Source organism: Sinocyclocheilus anshuiensis, unplaced genomic scaffold (genome assembly GCF_001515605.1).
Source record: "Sinocyclocheilus anshuiensis isolate Anshui unplaced genomic scaffold, SAMN03320099.WGS_v1.1 scaffold518, whole genome shotgun sequence".
Lineage (NCBI taxonomy): Eukaryota > Metazoa > Chordata > Actinopteri > Cypriniformes > Cyprinidae > Sinocyclocheilus > Sinocyclocheilus anshuiensis.
The window spans coordinates 180119-203623 of NW_015544151.1; the positions used below are offsets into that span (position 1 = coordinate 180119).

General features: G+C 42.5%; 1 protein-coding gene across 1 annotated transcript in view; it reads right to left on the reverse strand.

Annotated features, from left to right (window-relative positions):
- Positions 1-23505, reverse strand: part of LOC107695193 (girdin-like) — a 55883-nt gene that overhangs the window by 1579 nt on the left and 30799 nt on the right. Inside the window, exons 9-27 of the mRNA XM_016495012.1 lie at positions 22448-22594; positions 21685-21832; positions 21344-21513; positions 20594-20731; positions 17364-17740; positions 16140-16278; positions 15890-16060; positions 15655-15816; positions 14138-14415; positions 13832-13975; positions 13573-13759; positions 12470-12615; positions 12231-12323; positions 8247-8449; positions 6232-6273; positions 5810-5887; positions 4514-4678; positions 3692-3748; positions 2381-2568 (exon numbers count right to left, since the gene is read on the reverse strand). Coding sequence (XP_016350498.1) covers positions 2381-2568; positions 3692-3748; positions 4514-4678; positions 5810-5887; positions 6232-6273; positions 8247-8449; positions 12231-12323; positions 12470-12615; positions 13573-13759; positions 13832-13975; positions 14138-14415; positions 15655-15816; positions 15890-16060; positions 16140-16278; positions 17364-17740; positions 20594-20731; positions 21344-21513; positions 21685-21832; positions 22448-22594 — 3033 coding nt within the window. The remainder of the gene's footprint in view (positions 1-2380; positions 2569-3691; positions 3749-4513; positions 4679-5809; positions 5888-6231; positions 6274-8246; positions 8450-12230; positions 12324-12469; positions 12616-13572; positions 13760-13831; positions 13976-14137; positions 14416-15654; positions 15817-15889; positions 16061-16139; positions 16279-17363; positions 17741-20593; positions 20732-21343; positions 21514-21684; positions 21833-22447; positions 22595-23505) is intronic.

The following is a 23505-nucleotide window of genomic DNA, read 5'->3' on the forward strand; positions in this document are numbered from 1 at the left end:
ATCTAAGCCAATCTCATAGGTGACCTATTTTGATCTCAAAAAAGTGCGTTGTCACTAAAAGGTGAGGCGTTTGCACCTATGACAAGTGTCTGTTTACATATGTAAGCTAGGGCTGGGCAAATAATCGAATGCGATTGTCATGTGCATCTCGTCAGTAAAACCGGTTCTGTGATTAGTAGTAAATCTCCATCACGTGCTTTCAGATGGAGCAGCATTTACTACATAGAGCCGTAGTTCACTGACAAGCTACGCAATATGGCGTTCATTATCGCAGGCGATTCATTGCCGATTATGAATGTGGTTTTGTGTAGCTTGTCAGTGAACTACGGCTCTGTGTAGTAAATGCTGCTCCATCTGAAAGCACGTGATGGAGATTTACTACTGATCACAGAACCGCTTTACTGATGAGATGCGCATGACTATCACATTCGATTATTTGCCCAGCCCTAATGTAAGCCATGCTGGCAAAATGAGTGTGAATGCACATGGGCTAATTTTGAGCTACACGCAAAAAAAATTACAAATGTGGAATTTGAGGTTTTCACAAAAATGAGTTCACGCTGATTGTCATCTGAAGTGCGCTCATAAAGACGACACCGGTGGCGCTCTATCCCGATTCACATATACACAGATTTACAGTAGACTACATACATTTAAGTATTCACACAAACATAATTATATATTAAGTGAACATTTGCGGAACTGTTGGGGAAAAACACTGGATGTGTAACATTATATTAGATATGTCTTAATAGCCTATAGGCTGTCTGTCTCATTAAAGGATAAGTTCACTTTCAGAATAAAAATGTCCTGATAATTTACTCACTCCCATATCATCCAAGATGTTCATGTCTTTCTTCAGTCACAAAGAAATTAAGTTTTTTGAGGAAAACATTCCAGGATTTTTCTTGAAAAATGCAGTTTCAATGCAGCTTCAAAGGGTCCAACGATCCCAGCTCAGGAATAAGGGTCTTATCTAGCGAAACGATTGGTCTTTTACTGAAAAAAATTTTTTTATACACTTTTAACCACAAATGCTGGGCTTGCATTAGCTCTGCGATGCGCGTCATCACACATTACATAATCCTGTTGGAAAGGTCACACGCGGTTAGTTCTTCATCTTTGTACTTCGTTTAAAAACTCCATCTCATTTTCTCCTCCAACTTTAAAATCATCCAATGTCATTGTTTTACCATTTTCTGTAAAGGGCATTTGTTAGTTTTATAAACACTGGGTCGGTACTTCCGCCTACGTCACGTGTGACCTTTCCAATATTACCTAATAAAGACACGGCTCTTGGTCTTGGTCCGCATCCAAACGAACTCTGGTGAGGTTCAAATGAAACATGAGCACAACACGGACCAAATGCTTCCAAATGAATGATGCGATGACAAGATGTGATGATATGCGACATGATTTGATGACGAGGAATGAGCTTTGTATATAAAACAAAATTAGAAGGCAAACGTGGAGCAACGAGGATGTAAAGTGCCTTTTATGAGCTCTTTGTGAGTTCACAGGTGGTAAAAATAAAATCCTGTACACGCAACAATGAGCGTGCTTAATCCAGCAGACAGCATACACCCACAGCGCCGCCTTTAGTTGAACACACCTATTGTTTGGGGTGTTCGGTGAGTTCTGTCACGAAATATACATCATTCAGCCCGACCAACCAGGTTGTGAATGTAGAACTATGCCTTTAGGTTCACTATCAAAAATGCCAGTGTGAACGCCAAGCGGGACCAGGACCAAATGTATTATTTTCTTTTTTGGTCCGGACCGAACAAACCAAGAGAAGCGAACTACAAGTGTGAACGCACCCTTACATGCTGGATTGAGCACTAAATGTCTGTTTACATGTGACTATCATCAGCACAACTACTGCATCACATCATTTTAATTTTTCTTAGAAAATGACAGATTGTTTGGCTAGATAAGACCCTTATTCCTCGGCTGGGATCGAGTAGAGCTCTTTGAAGCTGCACTGAAACTGCAGTTTGGACCTTCAACCCGCTGATCCCCATTGAAGTCCACTATATGGAGAAAAACCCTGGAATGTTTTCCTCAAAAAACGTAATTTCTTTTAAAGAAAAAAGAACATCTTGGATGACATGGAGGTGAGTAAATGATCACGAAAGTGAACTAATAATCCTTTGAAACATCTCACTGACCCCGAACCTTTCATTGGTAGTGTTTGCGAGTTGAGTTTAGGCCCGTGAAATCATCAGTTCATTTTGCTTTAATATAAACAGTGACTCCAATCACCAGCCATACAGTCGGTCACAGACACATGACTCTGTCTGCTGCTTATAAACGCTGGTAATGCTGGATGATTGGGCTCTTGGCTGACTTCATGAAGAGGTGTGTATGTGAGCATCACCTCTGCTGGCTCTGTGCTCTCCTCCAGGAACTGCTGCAGGGAAACCACCTCACTTCCTGCAGACTTGGCCCTGCGTTTGCCCTCCAGAGCGCTGTGTTGCGCTGAGGTCTGGCCGGCGGGACTGTCCCGACTCACACTGACGTCACTGCTCTCGCTGCGAGGCCGACTCGCACTGCCGTTCATCACACCTGCGCAACACACACCAGCACAAACCTCCTCAATCCTGACTGCATCTCTGCATTTAAACATCACTCTTCTCTATGAATATTCCTGCACGTCTGGAAAAACCAAAACTATTGCCCTGTCCAAATACCCACACACTTGCGGTCTTTGACTACTTCAACACTTAATTTTTATTTTCAACACTTTGCATTTTAAAATAAACTTCTCAATATCTGTTCTATAACAGATGGCAGTTTAATTAGTGGTGCTTCTAATTTGATAAAAAGCGGTTGAAAATGTTGTACAAAATAAATATACTCATCTTTGCATCAACAAAATGTGCAACACTTTGTTTTACTACCAAATTATATGTAATATCTAATTATTATTAATATTTAACTTGCATTGGAAAGGTTTCTGTGACCTCTCACAACATCTCACAAAGTCTCACGATTTATTTCCACAACATGGTGCATGATGGGATACACTGATCCGGAGCAGTATTCGAGATGGCATGGATTTAGTGTGCATTAAGGGCACTGCACTTTGGCGTTTTTAAGACCTGGGACAGTCTTATTCCGGTGTCGTGGACGCGCTCTCAAGCGGCCGAGACCGCAAGGGTGGGTATTTGGACAGGGCACATGTCATTTTAATTGCACATCATAATATGAATAACAAATCAGTGACTCAGTAGTGGATCTGAATGATTCACTGACTGATTCACTATTACTTAAAAGCATGTTTGAGGCTGCTTCATGAATCGTTTCAACTGACTCCTTAAAAAGAACGGGTGTGTAAGAGTTTGTGAATCAGACATCACGGCTCACGGAAACACTGGTGCATAATCTCATCATATCTGATCAAACACATGGATGTGCACACAGTTTCCCAATCGTTGCCAACAGTGACTAGAGTGCAATGTATTATTGCACATTTTTGTCATGAACATTTTAGCTGCCTGGGATCCTAGGATCACAAAGAAGATTTAGTCCATGTAATGAGTTCATGAGTTCATGCACAAGGCGTTAATGAGACAGCCGTCTGAGTGATGCAGCATGCAGGCTCTGTGAGCTGGAGCGGGATCAGTCGAGCAGCAGGAGATCAGCAGATGGAGCAGACAGACGCTGTGCTGGAGGAGCGGTCACTCACCCTGAGCTCGCTCCTGCTCCGACAGCTGCATGACGTCTTCACTGGACACGGCTGCACCTGCAACACACACATGACAAACACCAACACTCGCTTCTGTTTGCTCTAGGGGTGTAACGGTACACACATTCGAACCGAAAACCTTCAGTACGGGTCTTTCAGTTCGGTGCAAATCATTCCATTTTCTCAGGGAGTTCAGACAATAAATGCTGCTTTGATGCGGCGCGACAGATCGCTGTATAAACACCTCAGTTCTGACGGCAGCGTGATCATCCCTTCATCTTTACTACTAGCTTTAACACGAAATAAACATGAATGAACAAATCATGCCTCACGTAATCACTCAATCAATTTCAATTGCGGAAATACGTCAATAAAACCGCTTGTAAGCAAAACGTCACGCAGCATTTCATTCACCTCAGGCAAGTCATCAGTGTGCACAGCTCGTTATTTGCTAGAGGAATGAAGTCTAGTGAAGAGCATTTTGAGAAATATTAGACTATATACTCACTATATTTGACTTTACCTGTTAGTGATGTCTAAATTATTTCATGTATGTTTAAATAAATCTTTTATCAAACAAATGAATATATTTCAACAGCAAATAGAAACTGTATAATTTAGAAGTTAATTTAAAAACTGCATTATGTGCAATTTACATGTTTGCATGCAAATTTTTAATTTGAGTGTTGATTATTATAGTTAAAAATAAATAGTAATTGAATTTAAGTGTGGGCTCTGTTGTTAATTGTAACCTTATAGCAATTTAAGAGAGCTCCCTATAGTTTAGAGCAGAAGCGGAGGTGTGCAGCAGTAAACACAGACCTGTGTCGGAGCGGTGGCGAGCGCTGGGGCCGCGACTCAGGCTCAGGCTCAGGCCGGCGGAGTCCATGGATCCAAACTCCTTCCCGTGCTGAGCTTCGAGATGATCCGTGCTGCTGGACCACTGAACCTCGGACACAGCCATCGTCTGCAGCAGGTCGTTCATGGCTGACACACACACACACACACACACTCTGCATTAACACGCTGAAGGCCTGCCAGACGCACGCGGTCGATATGAGTGAACACAGGAGTAAAGAAAGAGATGAAGAAGGACAGCAAGGCTGAATGCAAGTGATTACTGGAGAGAGATGATGCAGGACACACAAGACATTCACACAAGCTCACGATTCACTGATGATACTATTAAAGCTGCATAAGGTCTGTGGAGACACTCTGTTTCTAATACACTAATACTGGAAGTCCAGCACGCAGTGTGCAGTTCAACAGTGTGTTAGCAGGGCACAGTGCTAGCTAACCCTGACATATTATATGTGAGATGCTGTCCCCAAACTATGCATTCACTGTCTTCACTGTGTGGGACGGTTGCTAGTTTCTAGGATGTGTGGCACTGAACTCTCCAAACAGATCTGACTTGGGCTGACGTCATACCCTTGAGAATCTAACTGATCTCTAGTAAAAAAGTAATATATTTAAAATACATTCAGTTCACTAGGTACAGTTCAAATCTATTAACATATTTACTGACATATCGCTCGAGACTTTCGCTCGAAAAATCAATTAAACTTTATTTGGAGTACTACTAGTGCAGAATGCACATTTCTTAATATTAAGCCTAAAATGTGTTTTAATGACACTTTTGATGAGGATTGTATGATCTTTGAATAATATCAGTCTTTAAATGCAAGATATTTAAAGTGTACCCGAAGTATACTTGTAGTAGTTCCACTTTAGCTCAATCAAATACACTTCAGTATATCTTTAGTTGGACCTCAGCACCACTTCCACACAATTAAAGTGCATTAAGCACAAACTTTGAGTAAAGCAGTTTAGTATACTAAAAGTACAACTGCAGGGCGTTTTTATGAAGTATATAATATGTAAATGTATTTGTAGTATACTTTGCATGAAATAGATGTATTTCAAATACATTTTAGTATACTTATTTTTCACTAGGGTTATGCATCTGAACAGACGAACATTAAGTGTGTCACGGTCACAAGAGCTCGAGGACAGTGCAGGTCTGTGAAGTGACTGATGGTGATAGATGATAGCGGCCGCTGCAGGAGACACAGACAGAAGAAGAGCGTGATGGATGAGGACGAGCAGATGTCTTACACATAGAGCGGCGGTAGACGGCCTTCACTTGGTCTTTCTCCTTGGATCGGTTCCTCATGAACGGAAGCTTTTTCAGCGCTGTCACCGGACAGACAGCGGGAGGAGAGAACAGACGCATGTTAGCATGACTACCAGCGCACCTTCCTGTCAAACTGATGCTCGTACATTAACATGATCACTCAGCTGGACGGTAAATGAACACACACCGTCTGATGCCATCAGGACATCAGTATTAAAGGGTGCAATGCGGGAGAGAGTCACAGATCATCTCCGAGCTGCTCAAATGAATGTTCTCGCTGTGTTCTCACGCACAGATGAATGAACAAGCGCTGAACTGCATTCACACACACGTTGTTTGCATTGCACCTTTTAATAGAGAAGAACACAAATGCAGAGTGTTCATGGGCTGACTGACAGCATACCGTTAGAGGAAGCCTGCGTTTGGCTTTTCTCAACTTTCTTCCCTTGGCAAAGAAAGCAAGAAAACACAAGAGAGAATGTCAGGCCAGAACTGCACGATCATACATCTCATATTTGTGTTTGCTGAAATCATTCTCTAGCGGAGCTGTTTTCTGTTGGGAGACAATAAACGGACATTTAACAACTTTCTGTTGCGCTGACTTCACAAATACCGGTTTGACTGGTCATTGTGACGATCGATTAAAGGGGTCATGAACTGAGAAACAAAAAGTCCCTTGATCTTTTGACATATAAAAGGTAATTGTACTATAAAAACATCCTGTAAGTTTCAGAACTCAAAACTTTCTTGTTAGTATTGTAGTAGGGCTGCATGATAAATCGTGATAAATCACAATGAAATCACAATCACGATTAGACAGAAGCTGTGATAGATAGTCATGTGTATCTCGTCAGTGAAGCAGGGTTCTGTGATCAGCAGTAAATCTCCATCTGAAGGCCAGAGAAACTCCTAATACACCCCGCAGAAGAAACCCAGGCAATCCCTATAGCACTAGCTGAATAAACAGAAGATTTAACTGCTTTCAGTGATTAAACATGACTAATAAACACACAACTATATCATTTATCTGAGTTCTTGTTATGATAATGCAATGCTAATCGACATAGCCTTTATCACTGCTTAGAATACTATGAAATATGTTGCGTCTTATTCTGTGTAAGAAGCCACATCATCTCACAGAAGCATTTATTTCAAACACTCGACTGACGTTATGAAGTGAGTTTGGAGTAAAAACATGTTATTAAATGTGGTGCTTTCAGATGGAGCAGCATTTACTACACAGAGCCGTAGTTCACTGACAAGCTACGCAAACAGCTGTCAGTATCGCAGAACATTTTCATAATCGTGCTATATCATCTGTGATCATGATCGTGATATTGTGTAGCTTGTCAGTGATCTACGGCTCTGTGTAGTAAATGCTGCTCCATCTGAAAGCAGGTGATGGAGATTTACTACTAATCACAGAACCGGCTTTACTGACGAGATGCGCTTGACTATCACATGTGATTTATCGTGCACCCCTATATTGTAGTTAGTGTTTAGGAGAGAGGAGAACACGCAGGTCTACGCAGAAACCAAACGATAAAGATGCTCCAAAGACAACAAGACGCTGTGCAGTGCCAGGCTGTGGAAAAACATTGTTGCCTTCCTTCTGATCCCAACGTTAGGAAAGAGTGAATATATTTTATTCTTAATGAAGATCCAGACTGTGTCAGCAAGAACTCGGTCCTTTGTCCACTTCATTTTACCATGGATTAGTTTACAAACAAGGCACAATTCGACACGGGATTTTCAGAAAGATTGAAACTAAAACATGATGCTGTGCGACTATTGGATCTGACAGTAATGTTGCAACACAAGTGTGAGTAACTGTTTTCATTACGTGATCACTATTGCGTTTTTAACCTCAATCACTGCAGCGTCCGTCTGTGAGGAATGTACTGTCAATCATACACACCTATTAGCCAAACACAGCAGTGGGCGTTTACTTCCGAGTCTACAATCCTCCATGCCTATTCAAACAGAGCGTTCTGATGAGGGGGGTCAAAACAGGACAGAAAATAGTCTGTTACTGCTAAATTATGTTTTTTTTTTTTATGTAAAAATCATGATAACATTATAAGTGGACCTCAGTTCATGACCCCTTTAACAAACAAATGATTCTTTTGAAAAAGTCATGGGGGCACATAACTGACGACAGGAAACAAAAGATGGTGGATGGGATCAAGAGTGACATTCCCCAATTTTAAACACACAACGTGTACGAGCAGCCGGACCATGCCTCCGACACACACCTCTGAGCTGAGCTGGATTCACTCAGAAAATCAGTGGAAATCAAAGAAAGAATCAGCTCGAACCATTGGGTTCAGTCACTAGCTGAACGTGTCGGAGTGATTCCGGAGTTAACTGCAAGAAGGTCAGAGCGCTGCAGGGAGCAGGAGGTGTGCCGATACTCACTGCCGCTGCGGTGGGTGAGATTGTCCTCCAGTGAGTTGGATCCAGAGCCAACGGACGAGCTGTCCTGACTGTCTGGCTGCGGCAGCGTCAGGAACCCTTCGCTGGACTCGGAGCGGGGAGGAGTCTGTGTGACAGAGCGCATGCGCTCACGACTCTTTGGCTTGATGAGCTTCCTCATCTTCAGTGTGATCCAGTTACCCCTCCTGCAGAAACAGCAACACTTATCATGTGACCCATGTCCTGTAAAGCATCTCATGCAATAATTAGAAACCCCAAAACACTGCAACACATCAGGAGAATGAAATGCTCACAGACATTGCAGATCTGAGGTTTTAAACTCTATGACATAACTTCAGGCTGTATTGTAACTGTGGCCTGACTGAGGCATCTGCGCTCATCCACAATGACACCTGGCCCTTCCCTACATAATCCACTGCACGGACACAGGTCCACTTTCATAATTAGCACCTCCGAGAAGATGAAAATGTCCTCTATCACCCCAAGAGAACCAGGGCTGTAGCCTAGTCATAACCTCAACTTCTCTGGGATATAGACAGTGTCCACTTGTTCAGTCACCTGGCAACTAGTCAGTATTAAGGACACCTGGAATTTCTCTCCAACATTACATGTGCAAGAGAGAACCTCGTAGCATCCAGCCAAACCTCATAAGCTTGTGGAGAGAAGCCCAGTCTGCTGCTGCCCATACAACCTTTTTCCATGCTCCTGGAGACCCACTCACCTGCAACGTTTATTTCCAACCTGCTTCAACATATCTGCCTGCATTTTCCAATGGATCCTGAGGACCTTGATTGTCTAGTTCAGGTGAGTTTGATCAGGGTTGGAGCTAAACTCTGCAGGACAGTGGACCTCGAGGAGCAGGGCTGAAGACTTCTGTGTTATTCTATGAGACATGCTGTTGCAAACACAAAAAGCTGTTCATCTGAAGCTTTGTGCCTGTCCCATCTAAACACACACTCAATGGCCTCACTGGGAATAAACCGTGCCATCTGTTCTCCTCCGCAGAACTGAAGAGAAGAAAATGACACACAGGGATTTCTACTCTCAAACAACCTAATCCCGGTTTAATCCCCTTTGGGAGTAAGACAAGCCTGGAGAAATTCTGCATGAATCTGAGGTGGCATTCAGGGTGCATGCAGCTCAGTGACGTGCCTCCAAGAAGTCAATGCAATGCAAGTGCTTTATACTTGCTATACAAGGAAAGAAGACCAGTGCAGTCGCTGTGTAAATGATGAAATTCCCACAGGTGTGTGGGTGGGTTGTCACTGAATGTACTAAATCAGCTTATAAAAGTGCATCTGCATAATGGCATTAGGATGTGCCAGGATTGTTCAGCAACAAACTGGGCTGCGTTTTCAAAAAGCGCTGTGAACCCAAGTAGATCGTAGAAACCATAGGCACCAACAGTCTTTACGAGGCACTTTGGCTTATGAAGCCTTTTAGAAACACATTATTGAGGCAGACTAGTGAGTTTAATATCTTTTGAGTTGTACTTTTAATGGGAGTGCAATTCTCAGTTGCACTATTAAAGGCCTGTGCTTAGCATGCATGTATCCCTTTAGAAACTGATAAGACACTTCTCTCCAGTCTTCCACTATCAGTTTCCTAATTATTTGGCTTGTTTAGATTGTTTAGCATCCCCCTGCCAGATTGTACACCTCCTCCAGGCCTTCAATATCCATGATTAGGTCTACTACTACAATATCATCAGCAAATTTGATCAGTTTGCATTTCCCGGGGAGCTCTAATGTTTAGGATGAGCGAAGATGACCCACAGGCAGATGGAGAAAGTCCTAATGTCCGGAGTTTGGAGACAAGCCTGGTGGAGATTACAGAGTTGAATGCTTAACTGTAACCAACTTACAGCAACCTAATATGGTTTGCCTTCATGCAATTTAAGTGAGAGAGGATGGAGTGCAGTATGGGTGTTGTTATCTATAGTTCTATTTCGGTGGTAGGCAAACTGGTGAATTGGGGAGTGAGGAGCAAATGTAGTCTTTGGCTTGCCTCTAAATGCATTTTATAATTAAAGAGTTGAGTACTAAGGGCAGTAGTTGCCCAGGCTGCATGTTAAACATTTTAAAGTACCCTGGAGCTAGTTGTTTGCTAGCTGGTTAGCATTCCTGTAGTGTAGTCCAAACAGTAGAGCACGGTGCTAACAATGTCAAGGTCACAGGTTCAGTTCTCAATGACACCATGAACTGAGAAAACTGAATGCAATGCAAGTTGCTTTAGATAAAAGCATCAGTTAAATGCATAAATATAAATGGGATTCAAGAATCACCTGTGATGTCACTGGGTCACATTTGAGGGCAGTAATCCCACAAAATAAACAAAATTTGGATTCCTTGTACCTTCCACTTCCAAAGTTGTTGAAAGACCTAGTGGAAACCACTGTAGTGATTCCAAACAATGTTACTCATACTCAGAGGAAACCAAATAACACTTGGACTGAACCTTTTACGAGCCACACCCAGAAGTTCCAACTATGAGGGTATGAGTGCAGTATGTTCTACACGAGAGAGCAGATGCCATGGACTGATGTATAACACCCGCATTACTTCTGCTGTCCATGACCTCGATGTCTGCTTCTGACTCCATCTGATCTTGCTCAGAGTGAGGGAAACATATGGCATAGCCCTGTGCACAGATATCCCATAGCATCCAGGTCTAGTGGTGTTTCTTTCCCTCGGTGACAAGAATAGTGAACATTGCTTGTTGTCTAATGGGCCAAGCAAACCTAAGTCAGGCCTGCTGCATCTCTCTCAGATCTGTTGCACCATCTACGGGTGTCTCCATTCCCAGAATTGAACAGACTACTGACAGTGTGGGGGTAAATGAACCGTTTTCAAGTTCACTTTGATTCCTAAAGAGTTTAGATTCTTCATTAATTTCAGGAAAGCCAGAAAGGTCTGGCATATTATGGGCATAGAGCAAAACTATCGCACTTATAGCCTCGAGAGACTAGCCATGGCTAGAGCTGCCGGCTATGTATTGTCTAATCTTAGCGCTGCTTGATGTCTAGCATTGTGGAGAGTGGTATTCCCTGTCACAACAAGCTCTTCCCTCATCCCAGTTGTGTTATGGAAGAAATCAGCCTGCATTTCTTGCTTTCATCCTTATCAGGGAGATCAACCACAGCTGCAATAGGGAGAAAGATGTGAGCTAGTTTCTTCAGCTCCATGCTTCCACCTCCAGCAAGCTGGTCGGCCCAGTCCTTTGATGAAGCAGAGGTTTTGGCTGCAGACCATTCAAAGGGTCTTTGCAGACATCCTGCATAAGATCTGTGCAACACTTCAGGTGAAAGTTTGCTGCTATAAGCGCAGAGCGGACAGCGTGGCCTTAGCAACCTTTCACAAAAACTGAAATGCTAAAGGGCTTTGTTTTCAAAAGGTTGCAAAATTAAGATTTGCTAATTCAGTATATATGGTAGAAGGCAGGATACCAGTAACACTGGTGATGATGTGCAGTTTGAAAAGCGTGTAAGTTATGTTTGTGCATGGCACTTGTGTTATCTCTTCTTCTTGTCAGTGCTGTTTATAACTTTTAGGCTATAACTGTTTGAGATGTCTGATCCTCTCTATATATCACTTTCATATATGTAGCATTCTGTGTTGAATATAGACAGTTTGGATGTGGTTTGTGCTCTAAAGGGCAGACTGTTTGAGTAGTGCAAATAATCCACTCTGTGCTATCCTGTCTCTGTGTACTAGTGTATGCTGCACAAAACCCAGGCTTCATTCAGCCCAACGAACAGCAAAATAACACTGAAATCTGAAATCGCTCCCTATAAAACCATTTACTATATGGGAATAGTAAATGAGCAAACAAGTGGTGGACAATGAACAGAGCTTCAGTCATAGTTTAGACATTCTCAATCCAGGAAGCACTGGACTGGACGATGTTTCTCCAGTGTATTCTGTGTTACAAACACATCCAGTGGTGTGCGTGAGATGGCGTGCTTACCTTCGCGGAGGTGACGGGTCATAAAATTTATACTGATCCATAATCTTCTCCTCAAGCTTCTCTTTCTGTCTCCTCAGTTCATTGAGTTTATCACTGTGTGTGTGAGAGAGACAGAGAGAAGTATGGTAGTGTATCAGCACACAGGAGGTGATGCAAATTTACAGGTGAATAGTTTTAGAAGATTAAAGAGAACGAGGGTAAAATAAGAGGTGTGAATTAGAAATATGGTGATGTCACACATGTATTGTCTCTGCTCGACGTGGAACAGGTCTTTGCTCTCCATGGTCTGCTCCAGCAGGGTCCGGTTCTGCAGCATGAGGGTCTGGATCTGATCCAGCAAATGCCGGTTCTCTTCCTCTAGGTTCCCCTTCAGCTGACTTAACAACTGCAGGACACATTTCACACACACACAGTTACCCTCCACATGTCTTTGTTTGCAAACAGCTATTTAGTTCACCACATTCATGAGTGTTGAAACCTCACGAGTTTGCACATGAGAACTTCACATGCCGATGTGAGACTGGGAAGTGTAGAGTCATACATGATTAGGGTGGGGTATCGAGAACCAGGTTCTAATTTTCCAAGAACCGGGTGTTCGATAAGACGTCCGTATTTCAGTCCCGCTTAACGATTCCTGCGTTGGCATTTTAATGTGATTTTGAATGATTTAAGCGCAGGAAGGGAAGAACTTGCGCTCTGTTTGCATGCAGCACACATGTCTGAAGCACAGAGATCAGAGAACAGCGTTCGTTCTGTTCACTGCAGGAAAGCTTGCTCCGAGCCGGAACTGACTTCTTTCATATTTATCGACCAGTGTGCAGAAAACTACGTCAGTATATCATCAGAAACACAGCCGTTTTTGTCTGAAGTGAACACAAACATGAGAAAGAAAACGCTCGTGTACAGTATTTTTAGATCTGCGTGCGTTCGGTGTTAAAGAGACAGCAGCCTAATAAACACGCTGCCTGTCATTCATGTTAATCAAAGAACAAAAGAAAATCACTCACTCATCTTGACTGAATATCTTTAATAACTTTAATGAGGATTCATCTATATTTTATTTATAAAAAGAAAACTATGCAGTGTTTTTAAACTTTTGATTTCAATTTCTTTACCTGGAATTTATTTAGTCATATTTATTTGTGCTATTGCTAATTGATTTGTTTGTTCCTATTTTATCACTGACCCTTTATTTGTCTTTATCAAAAAAAAAATGTAATTTATATTTGTCTAGTTGTTTTTGTTGTGGTATTTTTTTGTTATAACCATAGGCAGAAGTTCCTAAGTGTTCTGTAGGCCCTAACTGCAGTCCTGACGGCGTGTGAGATGCTGAAGCGTGTACCTCGCACTGGTTGGTGAGTTTGGCGGAGGTTATGTCCAGCTGCTGGTACTGTTCCTTGAGTTTGGAGAACTCGGCCTCCAGACGTGTCTGCTCCAGCCGGGCCGTGTTCAGCTGACTCTTAAGAGTCTTATGATCTGTCTGCAGAAGCTCATTGTCCTTCAGGAGCTGCTGGTGTGTGGAGCTCAACCTGCACACAGGAGAGACGCTCATGAGAGATGGGCCTCAGTCAAGACAGACGCTCGCTCATCCTGACACTCACATGTGGTGCTCCTCGCTGAGCCTCTGGTACTGTGTAGCTGTGTCCTGATGACTCTTGCTGTCAGAGATCATCTTCTCTCGCTCTGCTGTGAGATCTCTCTCCAGCTGCTCCAGCTCGGTCTTCTGCTTCAGCAGCTGATTGTATCTGCACACACACACACACACACGTCCTCCACTGTTTAAGAATGTAAATGTGATTGCTGAATGACACACACACACACACACACACACACACTCACACGTCCTCCACTGTCTAAGAATGTATATGTGATTGCTGAATGAATGGTGAGGGTCGTGCTGTCTGCACCTGTTCTCCAGGCTGCGGTGCTGCAGCTCCAGGCTCTTGTGGCCGCTCTTCAGCTCTCCGTGTTTGCCGATCAGATCCTCGTACTCCGACGCCTGTCTCTCGTGCAACGCAGACAGCTTCTCGTGGTCGTGCAGCAGCAGATCATAGACCGTGCGCAGTTCCTCCTTCTCTCGTATGGCCACGTCCCTCTCGCTCTCTGTGCCGGACTGCTGCGTCTGCAGCTGAGCATTCTGGGACATGAGAGCGGCGCTCCGAGAGTTCAGCGTCGAGTTCTCCACCTGCCAGCACATCATAAACTCGTTTATCTCAAAGTGCGCTTCTGGTAAATGAGCACACGGCAGGGTTATAGCATTGATTTAAGAGTTGCAGATCGTTTTGTGCAACTCTCAGGGGCCTGAAAAGCTTTTACGACCAAACTCCTGTTACATTCACGAGGAGAAATATCTACCATACCCTTTCTGTAATTATGTGTTCACACCAAAAGCGAATTTAATGATTTGCACAAGTAGATTACATACAAAGTTAATGCAAAGATGCAAATTTGTGGAGGCGAAGTGATTGCCACAAACACGCGATATACACCTTAAACGCATCTTCCGCGAGTTCAAAAATTTAACTCAAGCGGAAAATTTGCATGATGCGTTTTCGCGCTAGCCAATTAGTGGAGAGCTTATTGACACGTCTGATTGTATCAGAAAATGTTTTTTTAATTGTTTTTATTCTTGTGAGTAAAGCTGAGCGCACACTGTATGATTTTTAATAGTCCTTTAGGATTGTTGCTTGTCAGACTGCAGGAACATGATGATCATGTCACACTGTGGGATCTCAGTTGTCATTAATGTCAGACTGTACGACAGTCAAGACGCGTTAAAAACGGGTGCACGCAAGAAACCTTGTCCGGAGTTTTACATTATCAACCCATACACGTTCAGTGACTGCGAGCTGCATTGCACGCAGGGCTGTAATGTTGGCTATCATTAAAAGTGCATGAATTGCAGCAATACCGGCAGCAGAATAGTGCAAGCAGCACTACACACCCACATGAAAACAGCAGCGCAACCGGTGTTCATCATAGCAAAGGCAACATGATATGAATCCCGTGAGCGGAGGATGAGAGCGCCGAAGTTTATGAGTTTAGAAGAAATCTCTAGCATTAATTCTGATCATGGCTTCGCTTGAAAAACAAAGACAGTTTGACGTTCGTCGTAGCAGGCGTCACACTGCAGGACTGTGCGCCAAATCTTCTGACACTGCCAGAAGTTCGTCAGAGGTCAAATTTGATCGCAACGGTCATTAATTGGCTGTCGGTGAACACGTCAAACCAGCGATCATATTGTAGCCTAGGATTACAGGAATCTTTTAGGATTTTCAAAATTTGTCTCAGCCGACCAAATCGTGGCCAAAATTGCACAGTGTGAGCCGGGCTTAACACGATGCAAATATTCGCTATGTGTTAAGTGCACACACCATTACAGCAGCGCTGGACTGGATAACTGTGTGAGGAGAGCGACTCTGACCTGTAGATTGGCATTCTGTGTTTGTAGTGTGGTGTTGTTCTCCTGTAGAGACGCAGTCTGTCTCTGAAGAGCTAATATCTGCGCCTGGAGATTCCCGCTCTGAGACTCCAGCTGCTTCAGCTGCGTCCGTAGAGCCTGCTTCTCTGCGTGGAGAGTGGCGTTCTGGACAAACATCAGCAATATCAGCTGCTGTGCTAACGTAAAGACATTCTGATAGCACTGAGCTGGTACTCACGTTTCTCTCCACCTCTATAAGTCGGTCTTTGACCTTCAGAAGCTCTCGCGTGGCCTCCTGACTCTGCTTCTCCCACTTGCTCTGTGTGTCCTCCCGTCCTCGAGCAGGCGAGCTCTGAGCCGAACACTCCTCCTCCTGACGCTGGCGCAGGGCCTCGTAGTTCTTCTTCACCTGTGGGTGGACAAAACGAGGCTTAATGAACACAATCTGAAGTCACTGCCAACCAGCCAAACAAAGCCTGACGCCCAACCGTTTTGAGCTCCTGTCGTAGCTGCTGGTTGAGGTTGGAGGACTCCTGCAGTCGGGCTTCTAGAGCAGCGATCTTCTCCGCTTTGATCTCCAGAGAGGACTTCAGAGTGGACTCCAGTTTACACTCTAGAAGCTTAAACCTGACAAACAAGAAACACACTGTTATACAAGTGACATTATGACTCCAGCATTCGTGCAAATTCATATAGTTGCAGCCCTAGTTTCTGAAGAGATGTAACGGTATGAATATTTCCTATCACTATTATAGTGACCAAAATTATCACGGTTATCAGTATTATCACCGTATTGTTAAAATGTGCTGAAAATTTTCAAAAAGTACTGACACGTAAATCATTTCCCCAAGTTTTATATTTAAAATCAACAAACAATAAATAAAATAATATTTGTTTGCATAAACACTAAAACAATGACATTACCAATGATGTCCGGATTTTAAATCACAGCATGACTGACAACAGTTTATCTAATAGCATGTACGAAATGTTCGAATAAAGCTTTAAAAAGTTCCATAAAATGGTAAACCTCACATTTCAGCCTTTCAATAAAAGGGTTAAGTCAAAATGATAATTGATTAATAAATGATTATGTATTTTATCTGCTGCATTAATATCCGAATTGTTTAAATGTGTAGAATCCACATAAGCTTGTTTTTCATCAAAATTCACAGAAGGCGTGTAAACCCGGTCTGTTTTTAGTCCAGTCAGAAACTGCACACAGACTGAATGTGAATGTGAGTCTCTGTGACTCCACTCTCTGACAGCAGGTGGCGCTTCTGGAGCAGCAGAATTACAGCTGTTTCTCATAACCTCCTGCACAAAGCAGCATTGCTTTATTAGGTATTACATGGAGCGATTACAGATTACATCTTTTTCTGAAGACAGTCAGAATCTTCAGAGGTACATTCATATAATTAATTCTTTTATATATTAATTTGTATAATTCCCTTAGCACTCTTTTAAAACCTCCCAGCTTTTCCGCCATGTTTTCACACAAAAAGAAACTACTCTATGTGCTGTGACTGTTACTTAAAACTGTTCTTTATGCTGGACAGTATTTATTTATCCTCAGTTGTTCAAATCATGGTAATCGAACACGTTTTAATGATAATCAAAATATGAAACGGTAATACTAACCGTGGGGAACTGCATCATGATTTATCGTCAAACCGGTAATCGTTCCATCTCTAATTCCATGAGTGAATTACCTGTCATCAGAGCTCTCTTCATCACCCAGAAGCCCCTCTTTATTGAGGCCTAGCACCTCCACCTTCCCGCAGGTGATGGCGAGAGCAGCGAGACGCTTCTGCAGATTCTCCTTCTCTCGCTCCAGTCGATGGACCTCCATCTCCAGCTCCTCGGCTCTTTCTCCTTTCTCTTTGTAGTGCTCCAGGTCTTTGCGAAGCTGTTTGCGCTCAAACACCATCTTGTTGAGCTTGCTGCTGGTCTCTTTGATGGACTCGTGCAGCACGCGGTTTTCTTTCTCGATGTCTTTGACGCGGGCCTCAGCGCTGACCTGAGAGCGCTGTCTGAGAGAGGCGATGGTCTGGTTCAGATGATCGTTCTCCTGTTCCAGACCCTTGACCTGCGTCACCACCAGACACAGTGTGTCAGGTAAGAGCTGAACAATCATGACAGTTTAAGTTTAACCCTCACTGTTTGGAATTTTCTTAAAACACCTTTAAGTCCTAAATCATTCATTTAATTTTCAGGAAACTCCAATCAGATCAGGTTCATCTTCCAGTCATGGAGTTCAAGATGATTAGCTAAACCGTTCTTGAATAACTTGCTAACGAATTTGATGAAGAGTGTGCTGAAGCCTTGTTTTGTTGGATTCAGTGGCATGCTGAGTTCATCAATACCTAAATTTCCCATCTCGGCCATATTGAATTTGGTCATAAAATACTCTATTTTATTATTGCATTAAAGAGGTGGTTCACTGGTCTTTTTCTAGGCTTGATTGTGTTTATGGGGTGCAGTCTAACATGTGTTAATGCTTAGTTTTTAAAAAAAATCATTATTTTTCACATAATTTACCTTTATTCCACACCGCCGTCCCTTCTCTGAGAAACACGCTGATCATTTCCTGCTTTTATGAAGCCCCTCCCTCAGAAATAGGTGATGGGCTCTTATTGGTTAGCTAGCCCAGTGTGTTGTGATTGGCTAAACCGCCTCTAGTGCGCGTCTAATCGTCCCGCCCCTCACCTCGGCGGCATGTGCTCCGGTTGTATTGTAAACAAAGGCATCGTTAATATCGCTTATCAGTTTGAGCCCGGTTGAGACGCAGAGGATATTATTGAAGAGGATCTTGCTGAACCTGTGCAAGCACGGCTTTTAATGATAGGCCTAGATTTTTTGTTTGTTGTTGTCTCATACTTTTAGATATGCTGGTATTTGTAAATTTGCTACTGCTTATGTTATGTTATGTTAATATACGGTTTTATCCTGATTAAAGCTTTAATAAAGTACGGCAACTGCACGCACGTCCATGTTTAACGCTTCTCATAGCTATGTGAAAATAAGTGTATAATTGGAACAGTTCATTGTTGGAGCTGAGCTGAATGAGAGAGAGAGAGAGAGAGAGAGAGAGATGTAGAGCGTGTGCAGAGCCGGGGGACGTGAGGAACAGTATTAAGAGCCGCTGCTTTAGAACATTGATTTTGAAACTTGTGAATACATTAGAATCGTTAGAAGACAGAATCGCAAATCATATATGAATAGATTTTTACGAGCACCTCTAGTTTTCTCTTCCTCTTCTCTAAAGCAGCGCAGCATGGCCTCGCCCCCTTTGCTGCCTTTTCCCGAGGGCGGGGTTTATCTGGGTTTGTGATGTCACGAACCCGGGAAGTAACTCATTGTAGTCCCTACCAGCCGTTTTTGTAGGCATTAAACTGCCAGAATTTTAAAAGACGATATCTCCATTTGCATTGAACTTTCAGCTTCGTAACTTTGCAGATATTGTTTATGCTCAAACAGCAACATTACACACTAACTAACGTTAAAAAAGTGAAATCACAATCAACCACCCCTTTAATGCATCATTACAAAACTTGGTATGTGTCATCAGCACTATACCTCAAAGGTAGGCCTGGGTGATTTTTCCGATTTTATCAATTAATTAGAATTTAACGTTTTGCCACGATTTTATTTTTTATAAATCGAGGAACTGTGATTTTGAATAGAAATATTACCAAACGTTAGAATTAGACAGTGTGACAGTATGCTAATGATAACAGTAAAGAGAAAAGAATGATCCGAGTGCATGTCGGCGCTCCGTGAAGGACCATAAGTAGAATATATCGCTAGGTGCAGTTCACACAGAATGCGCTTTTGTGTTGACAACGTGGGCAGTGGAATAGGAAAAATGCAAGAAGACAGGAGTGAGCTTCTTTTAACTTGAGCGCCGCATTTTTAGAATGCCTAAAAACGCATCCATGTTTACACAGAAAAAACAATGGAAAAGCAGCGCAATCGAATAAAAAACCTGTGAAGAACTACTACTGTATGTCTGATATTTCATGTTTGCGTCATGGAAAGCTGTTGTTTTTACAGAACATTTATAGCTAATAACAGTCTACTGGTGTTATACCTTCAGTCATTGTGAATTTGAATTACCTTGACTTTTGAGAATTTTTTTAGAAGCATTTAACTCGTATGATTTCTGAACATATAATATGTATAAGACAAGTTTGTACAAGATGTAGTTGTAGTTCATCTTTTCTGCCAAACAAGTGATTTGTTTAACATTTACATCATGTTGACAACTTCATGTGTGCTGCACTTGGAATAGAATCTTTAACTAGAGGGTTAATAAAGAAAAAGTTACTTGAATTATGTTGTAGTTACATTTTCAAGCTGATTAGTTAAAAATCTTAAAAATTGAGAAACGGTCAAATGTTCTGAAAAAATCGAGATCTAATTTTTTTTGCCATATTGCCCAGCCCTACTCAAAGGTTTTTTTTTTTCTGTAGAAAACTGTTACACTGAAAGTTTTAAAGTGTGTTAAGATAATGCTTTGAAGTTCAGTGCTGAAACTATGGAGTATAGAGTAATGATCCGCCAGCATGAACCAATACAGTAGGTCCTCTACTGGTAATTGTCAGCCAATGAGCATTCATGCTCTCTGTGCCGCTAACATTTAAAGTCTTGCTTCAGTGTTGCGGTAAGCAGTTCACTAAACAGTATGCTACAAGGCATCCCGTCTTAACGGCACACACAGAGGTGTGTTTCTAAATGTGAAAGCCTTAGGCAAAACGGCTCAGGCACACATGTCCTTAGTTTTAGTGGTAGATCAGCATTATTGGGGGCTCGTGTTTTGCGTTTGTGGAGGGATTTATGTGTGTTTCACATGCTTGCTGCAGCATGTCTGTGTATGTCTCAGCAGCATTACGCCTTAGTACTCGCTCTGCAGATCTTGTCCACTGAGAGTGCGGTGTACCTGTCTGTCGGAGTTCTGCTGGAGCGTCTCCAGGGTTTTCTCCAGCTGCGCCTTCTCCTTCAGCAGGTCTGCGCTCAGACTCTCAGCGCTGCGCAGACTCTCTCTGTCTGCAGCCAGCTCCGCCTGCAGCTGCTCCAGCTGCGCAAACACACACCGCTTCATACACTCATCACATTCTCATCAGCTGCCAGTGTGACACTCATCTGCCATATGGACACGCTCATAATGAGCAATCAAACTCGTATGAGCGGCTAATGCTCTGGAAGCAGCTTAACTGAACACAAATCAGATTTAAACTCGGATTGCTCACTGATGAATATTATCCTGCTCTGAGAGCTCGGTTTCCGTTAAGACCACGCAGCATTTTAACCCATTCTGTTCAAACTGTTCTCCTTTCTTTGTGTGAGGAACAGAATTTATTCACAGCTTAGTAAAGCCACACCAGAATGGACTTCCTTACTACTAATCCTGGTCTCATTGTGAACTAATAATAATTAATATTATGGCAAAGCTGTTTGCAAATGTTTGCTTTTGAGATGTGTTTGTGATATTTTGAATGCAGTGCTACATTTTGCAAGAAATGTGAGGCATTTTGCATTTTGTGAGTGTAGTTCTTGGATTTGTGAAGCTGTTGAAAAAAACTGTAATATAGAAACACTTTTGACTCATCATTCTTTAAAGTCAAGTCTCACAAATAAACATTATGCTTTTAAATATGAGAACTGTGCTGAGAAGCGTGTGAACTCTGACCTGCTGGCTGAGTTTCTGGTTGTGTTTCTCCAGACGGAGGTGCGCGCCGCTCTCACCGGAGGCCTTCAGCTCCTCCACACTCTTCAGCAGCATCTGATTCTCCTTCTCCAGCTTCAGCAGCTGACTGGACGTCAGCTCATTCACCTCGTGACCCAGAGACTTCTGCGGCACTGCGCTCACAACACACAACATCTCTCAGAGTCACGCTCACAGCCCACGGACACCAGCCTCTCGTTTAGAAAACATCCTGTATTTGGGTCACTTCACCATCTTGGCAAAGCATCATAATAATCTGGGATCTATCCTGAAATGTGCTCCACATACACACATATGTCTCGTACCTTCAGTGAGCTCGGGAGTGGTCTTGGAGAGCTGCTCCAGTTCCCAGCCCAGATGCAGAGACTCGTCCATGCTCTGTTTCTGGGCCACCGCTAGCATCAGGTTCTCCTCCAGCAGCTCCTCCAAGCGCTTCCGGTCCATGTCTCGCTCCTGAAACACAGCAGCATCTGTCAGCATCCCCAGTCTGTCTAGATATATCACACAATTCAACCTGAATATAATTCATAACAGATGAACAACACCGCTTAAATAAAACTATTATTAATTTTATATAATACTTTAAATAAGTTGAAATATCTTGAAAAATCTTGACCTTAATGTAAAAGAAATAATAAGAAAAAGATGAAAATGAAAATCATTTATCATTAGACAGGACAGATAAGAGAGAGGAAACTAATGAGGTGCTATATAGTCAGGGGTGCGCAGGGGTTCAAATTAAAATAATAATAATAAAAATATTAGCATTTTATTTTTAAGTTTACTATAAAATAATTGTATTTGTATTTAATACTCCCTTTTTTATTTTAAAACAAAATAGTATTATCACACTTTATTATTTAGTTTATGATAAAGTGCAATAATATTATCACTATTATTAATTTATTTTTTATAGTTATATTTGATGGGTCACACGATGTGCCGCTGTGTGAGGACCAAACCAAATCTCCAGGTTCTCATATGAAAACCAGGCTGAAAAACGTATGTGCACCCCTGTATATAGTGTTGTATTAATGGACTAAACATTTGATCGCTCTGTGCTCTCACCATCTCCATGTCATGGACCTTGTTTTTAAGCTGCAGATTTTCCTTCTCCAGCTCATGATGTTTATCAGATCGAGCTCTGAATGACTCCAGCTGATCCTCCAGCATGCTCTTGGTCTCTAGGAGAACCTGATAGTCCTCTTTCAGTTCCTACATGTACACATATAATCAATAACAGCCAGCAAAATCCCAGCATTCCCTCATGAATACAAGCAATCCACAACTGCCATGGCATTCCCAGCATTCCCTCGTGAACACTAGTGCTGTGTTCAAAATATCGATACGACGATGTATCGTCACAGATATTTGACGATACGAGTATCGATACAGCTGGCCCTGTATCGATATTGTGGCACGTGTGCAGCAGTGGACCGCGCTTAATTTGTTTAAAATTTTACAATGTTTAAAATGGAGTAGAAAAGTGCGAGGTTTCTAAAAAAGAATGAATAGAGCATATATAGGCTACAACAAGGTTTAATCTGGCCGCAGAGGAACACAACTGGGTTGCCTGATATAAAGAGACGTAATCCCCGAAACAGAGCTTTACACTTGTGCAATACGGAAATATCTGCTAAGTGTGCTACTTATCTTTATCAACCTGACAACCCTGTGCACACGCGCTCTCTCGCCACTGAGGATAAACGCGCTTGCTTTCTGAAAACACTGGTTAGCTTGCAGTTTAGCGATCTCCACTTCAATAATCTATTCTCAGAAAAGTGTAATTCATCAACTGTTAATTTACGACACACACACAGAGAGAGAGAGAGAGGCTGTATATGTATGAATTGCCACCGTTTTGCCGCGTTTCTCTATTAACAGTAAAGCTGTGGCTTTAATTCCTTTAGAAACAATGATGCTACCAGCTCCTTGTTGAGAAAGATAATGTAGCTCTTGAGCGATTAAGCTATTTAGTTGATAAAACTGCGGGGCAGCGCTAAAAAGTTTGTTCCTGAATGTCTGAGTTCGGCCGCAGCGTGATCTGTGTGTGTGACTGCACTTAACATCAAACTGCTTCTGTTTCACACAAATGCTGGCACAGACGTGCATGTTCGGCTAGAGTT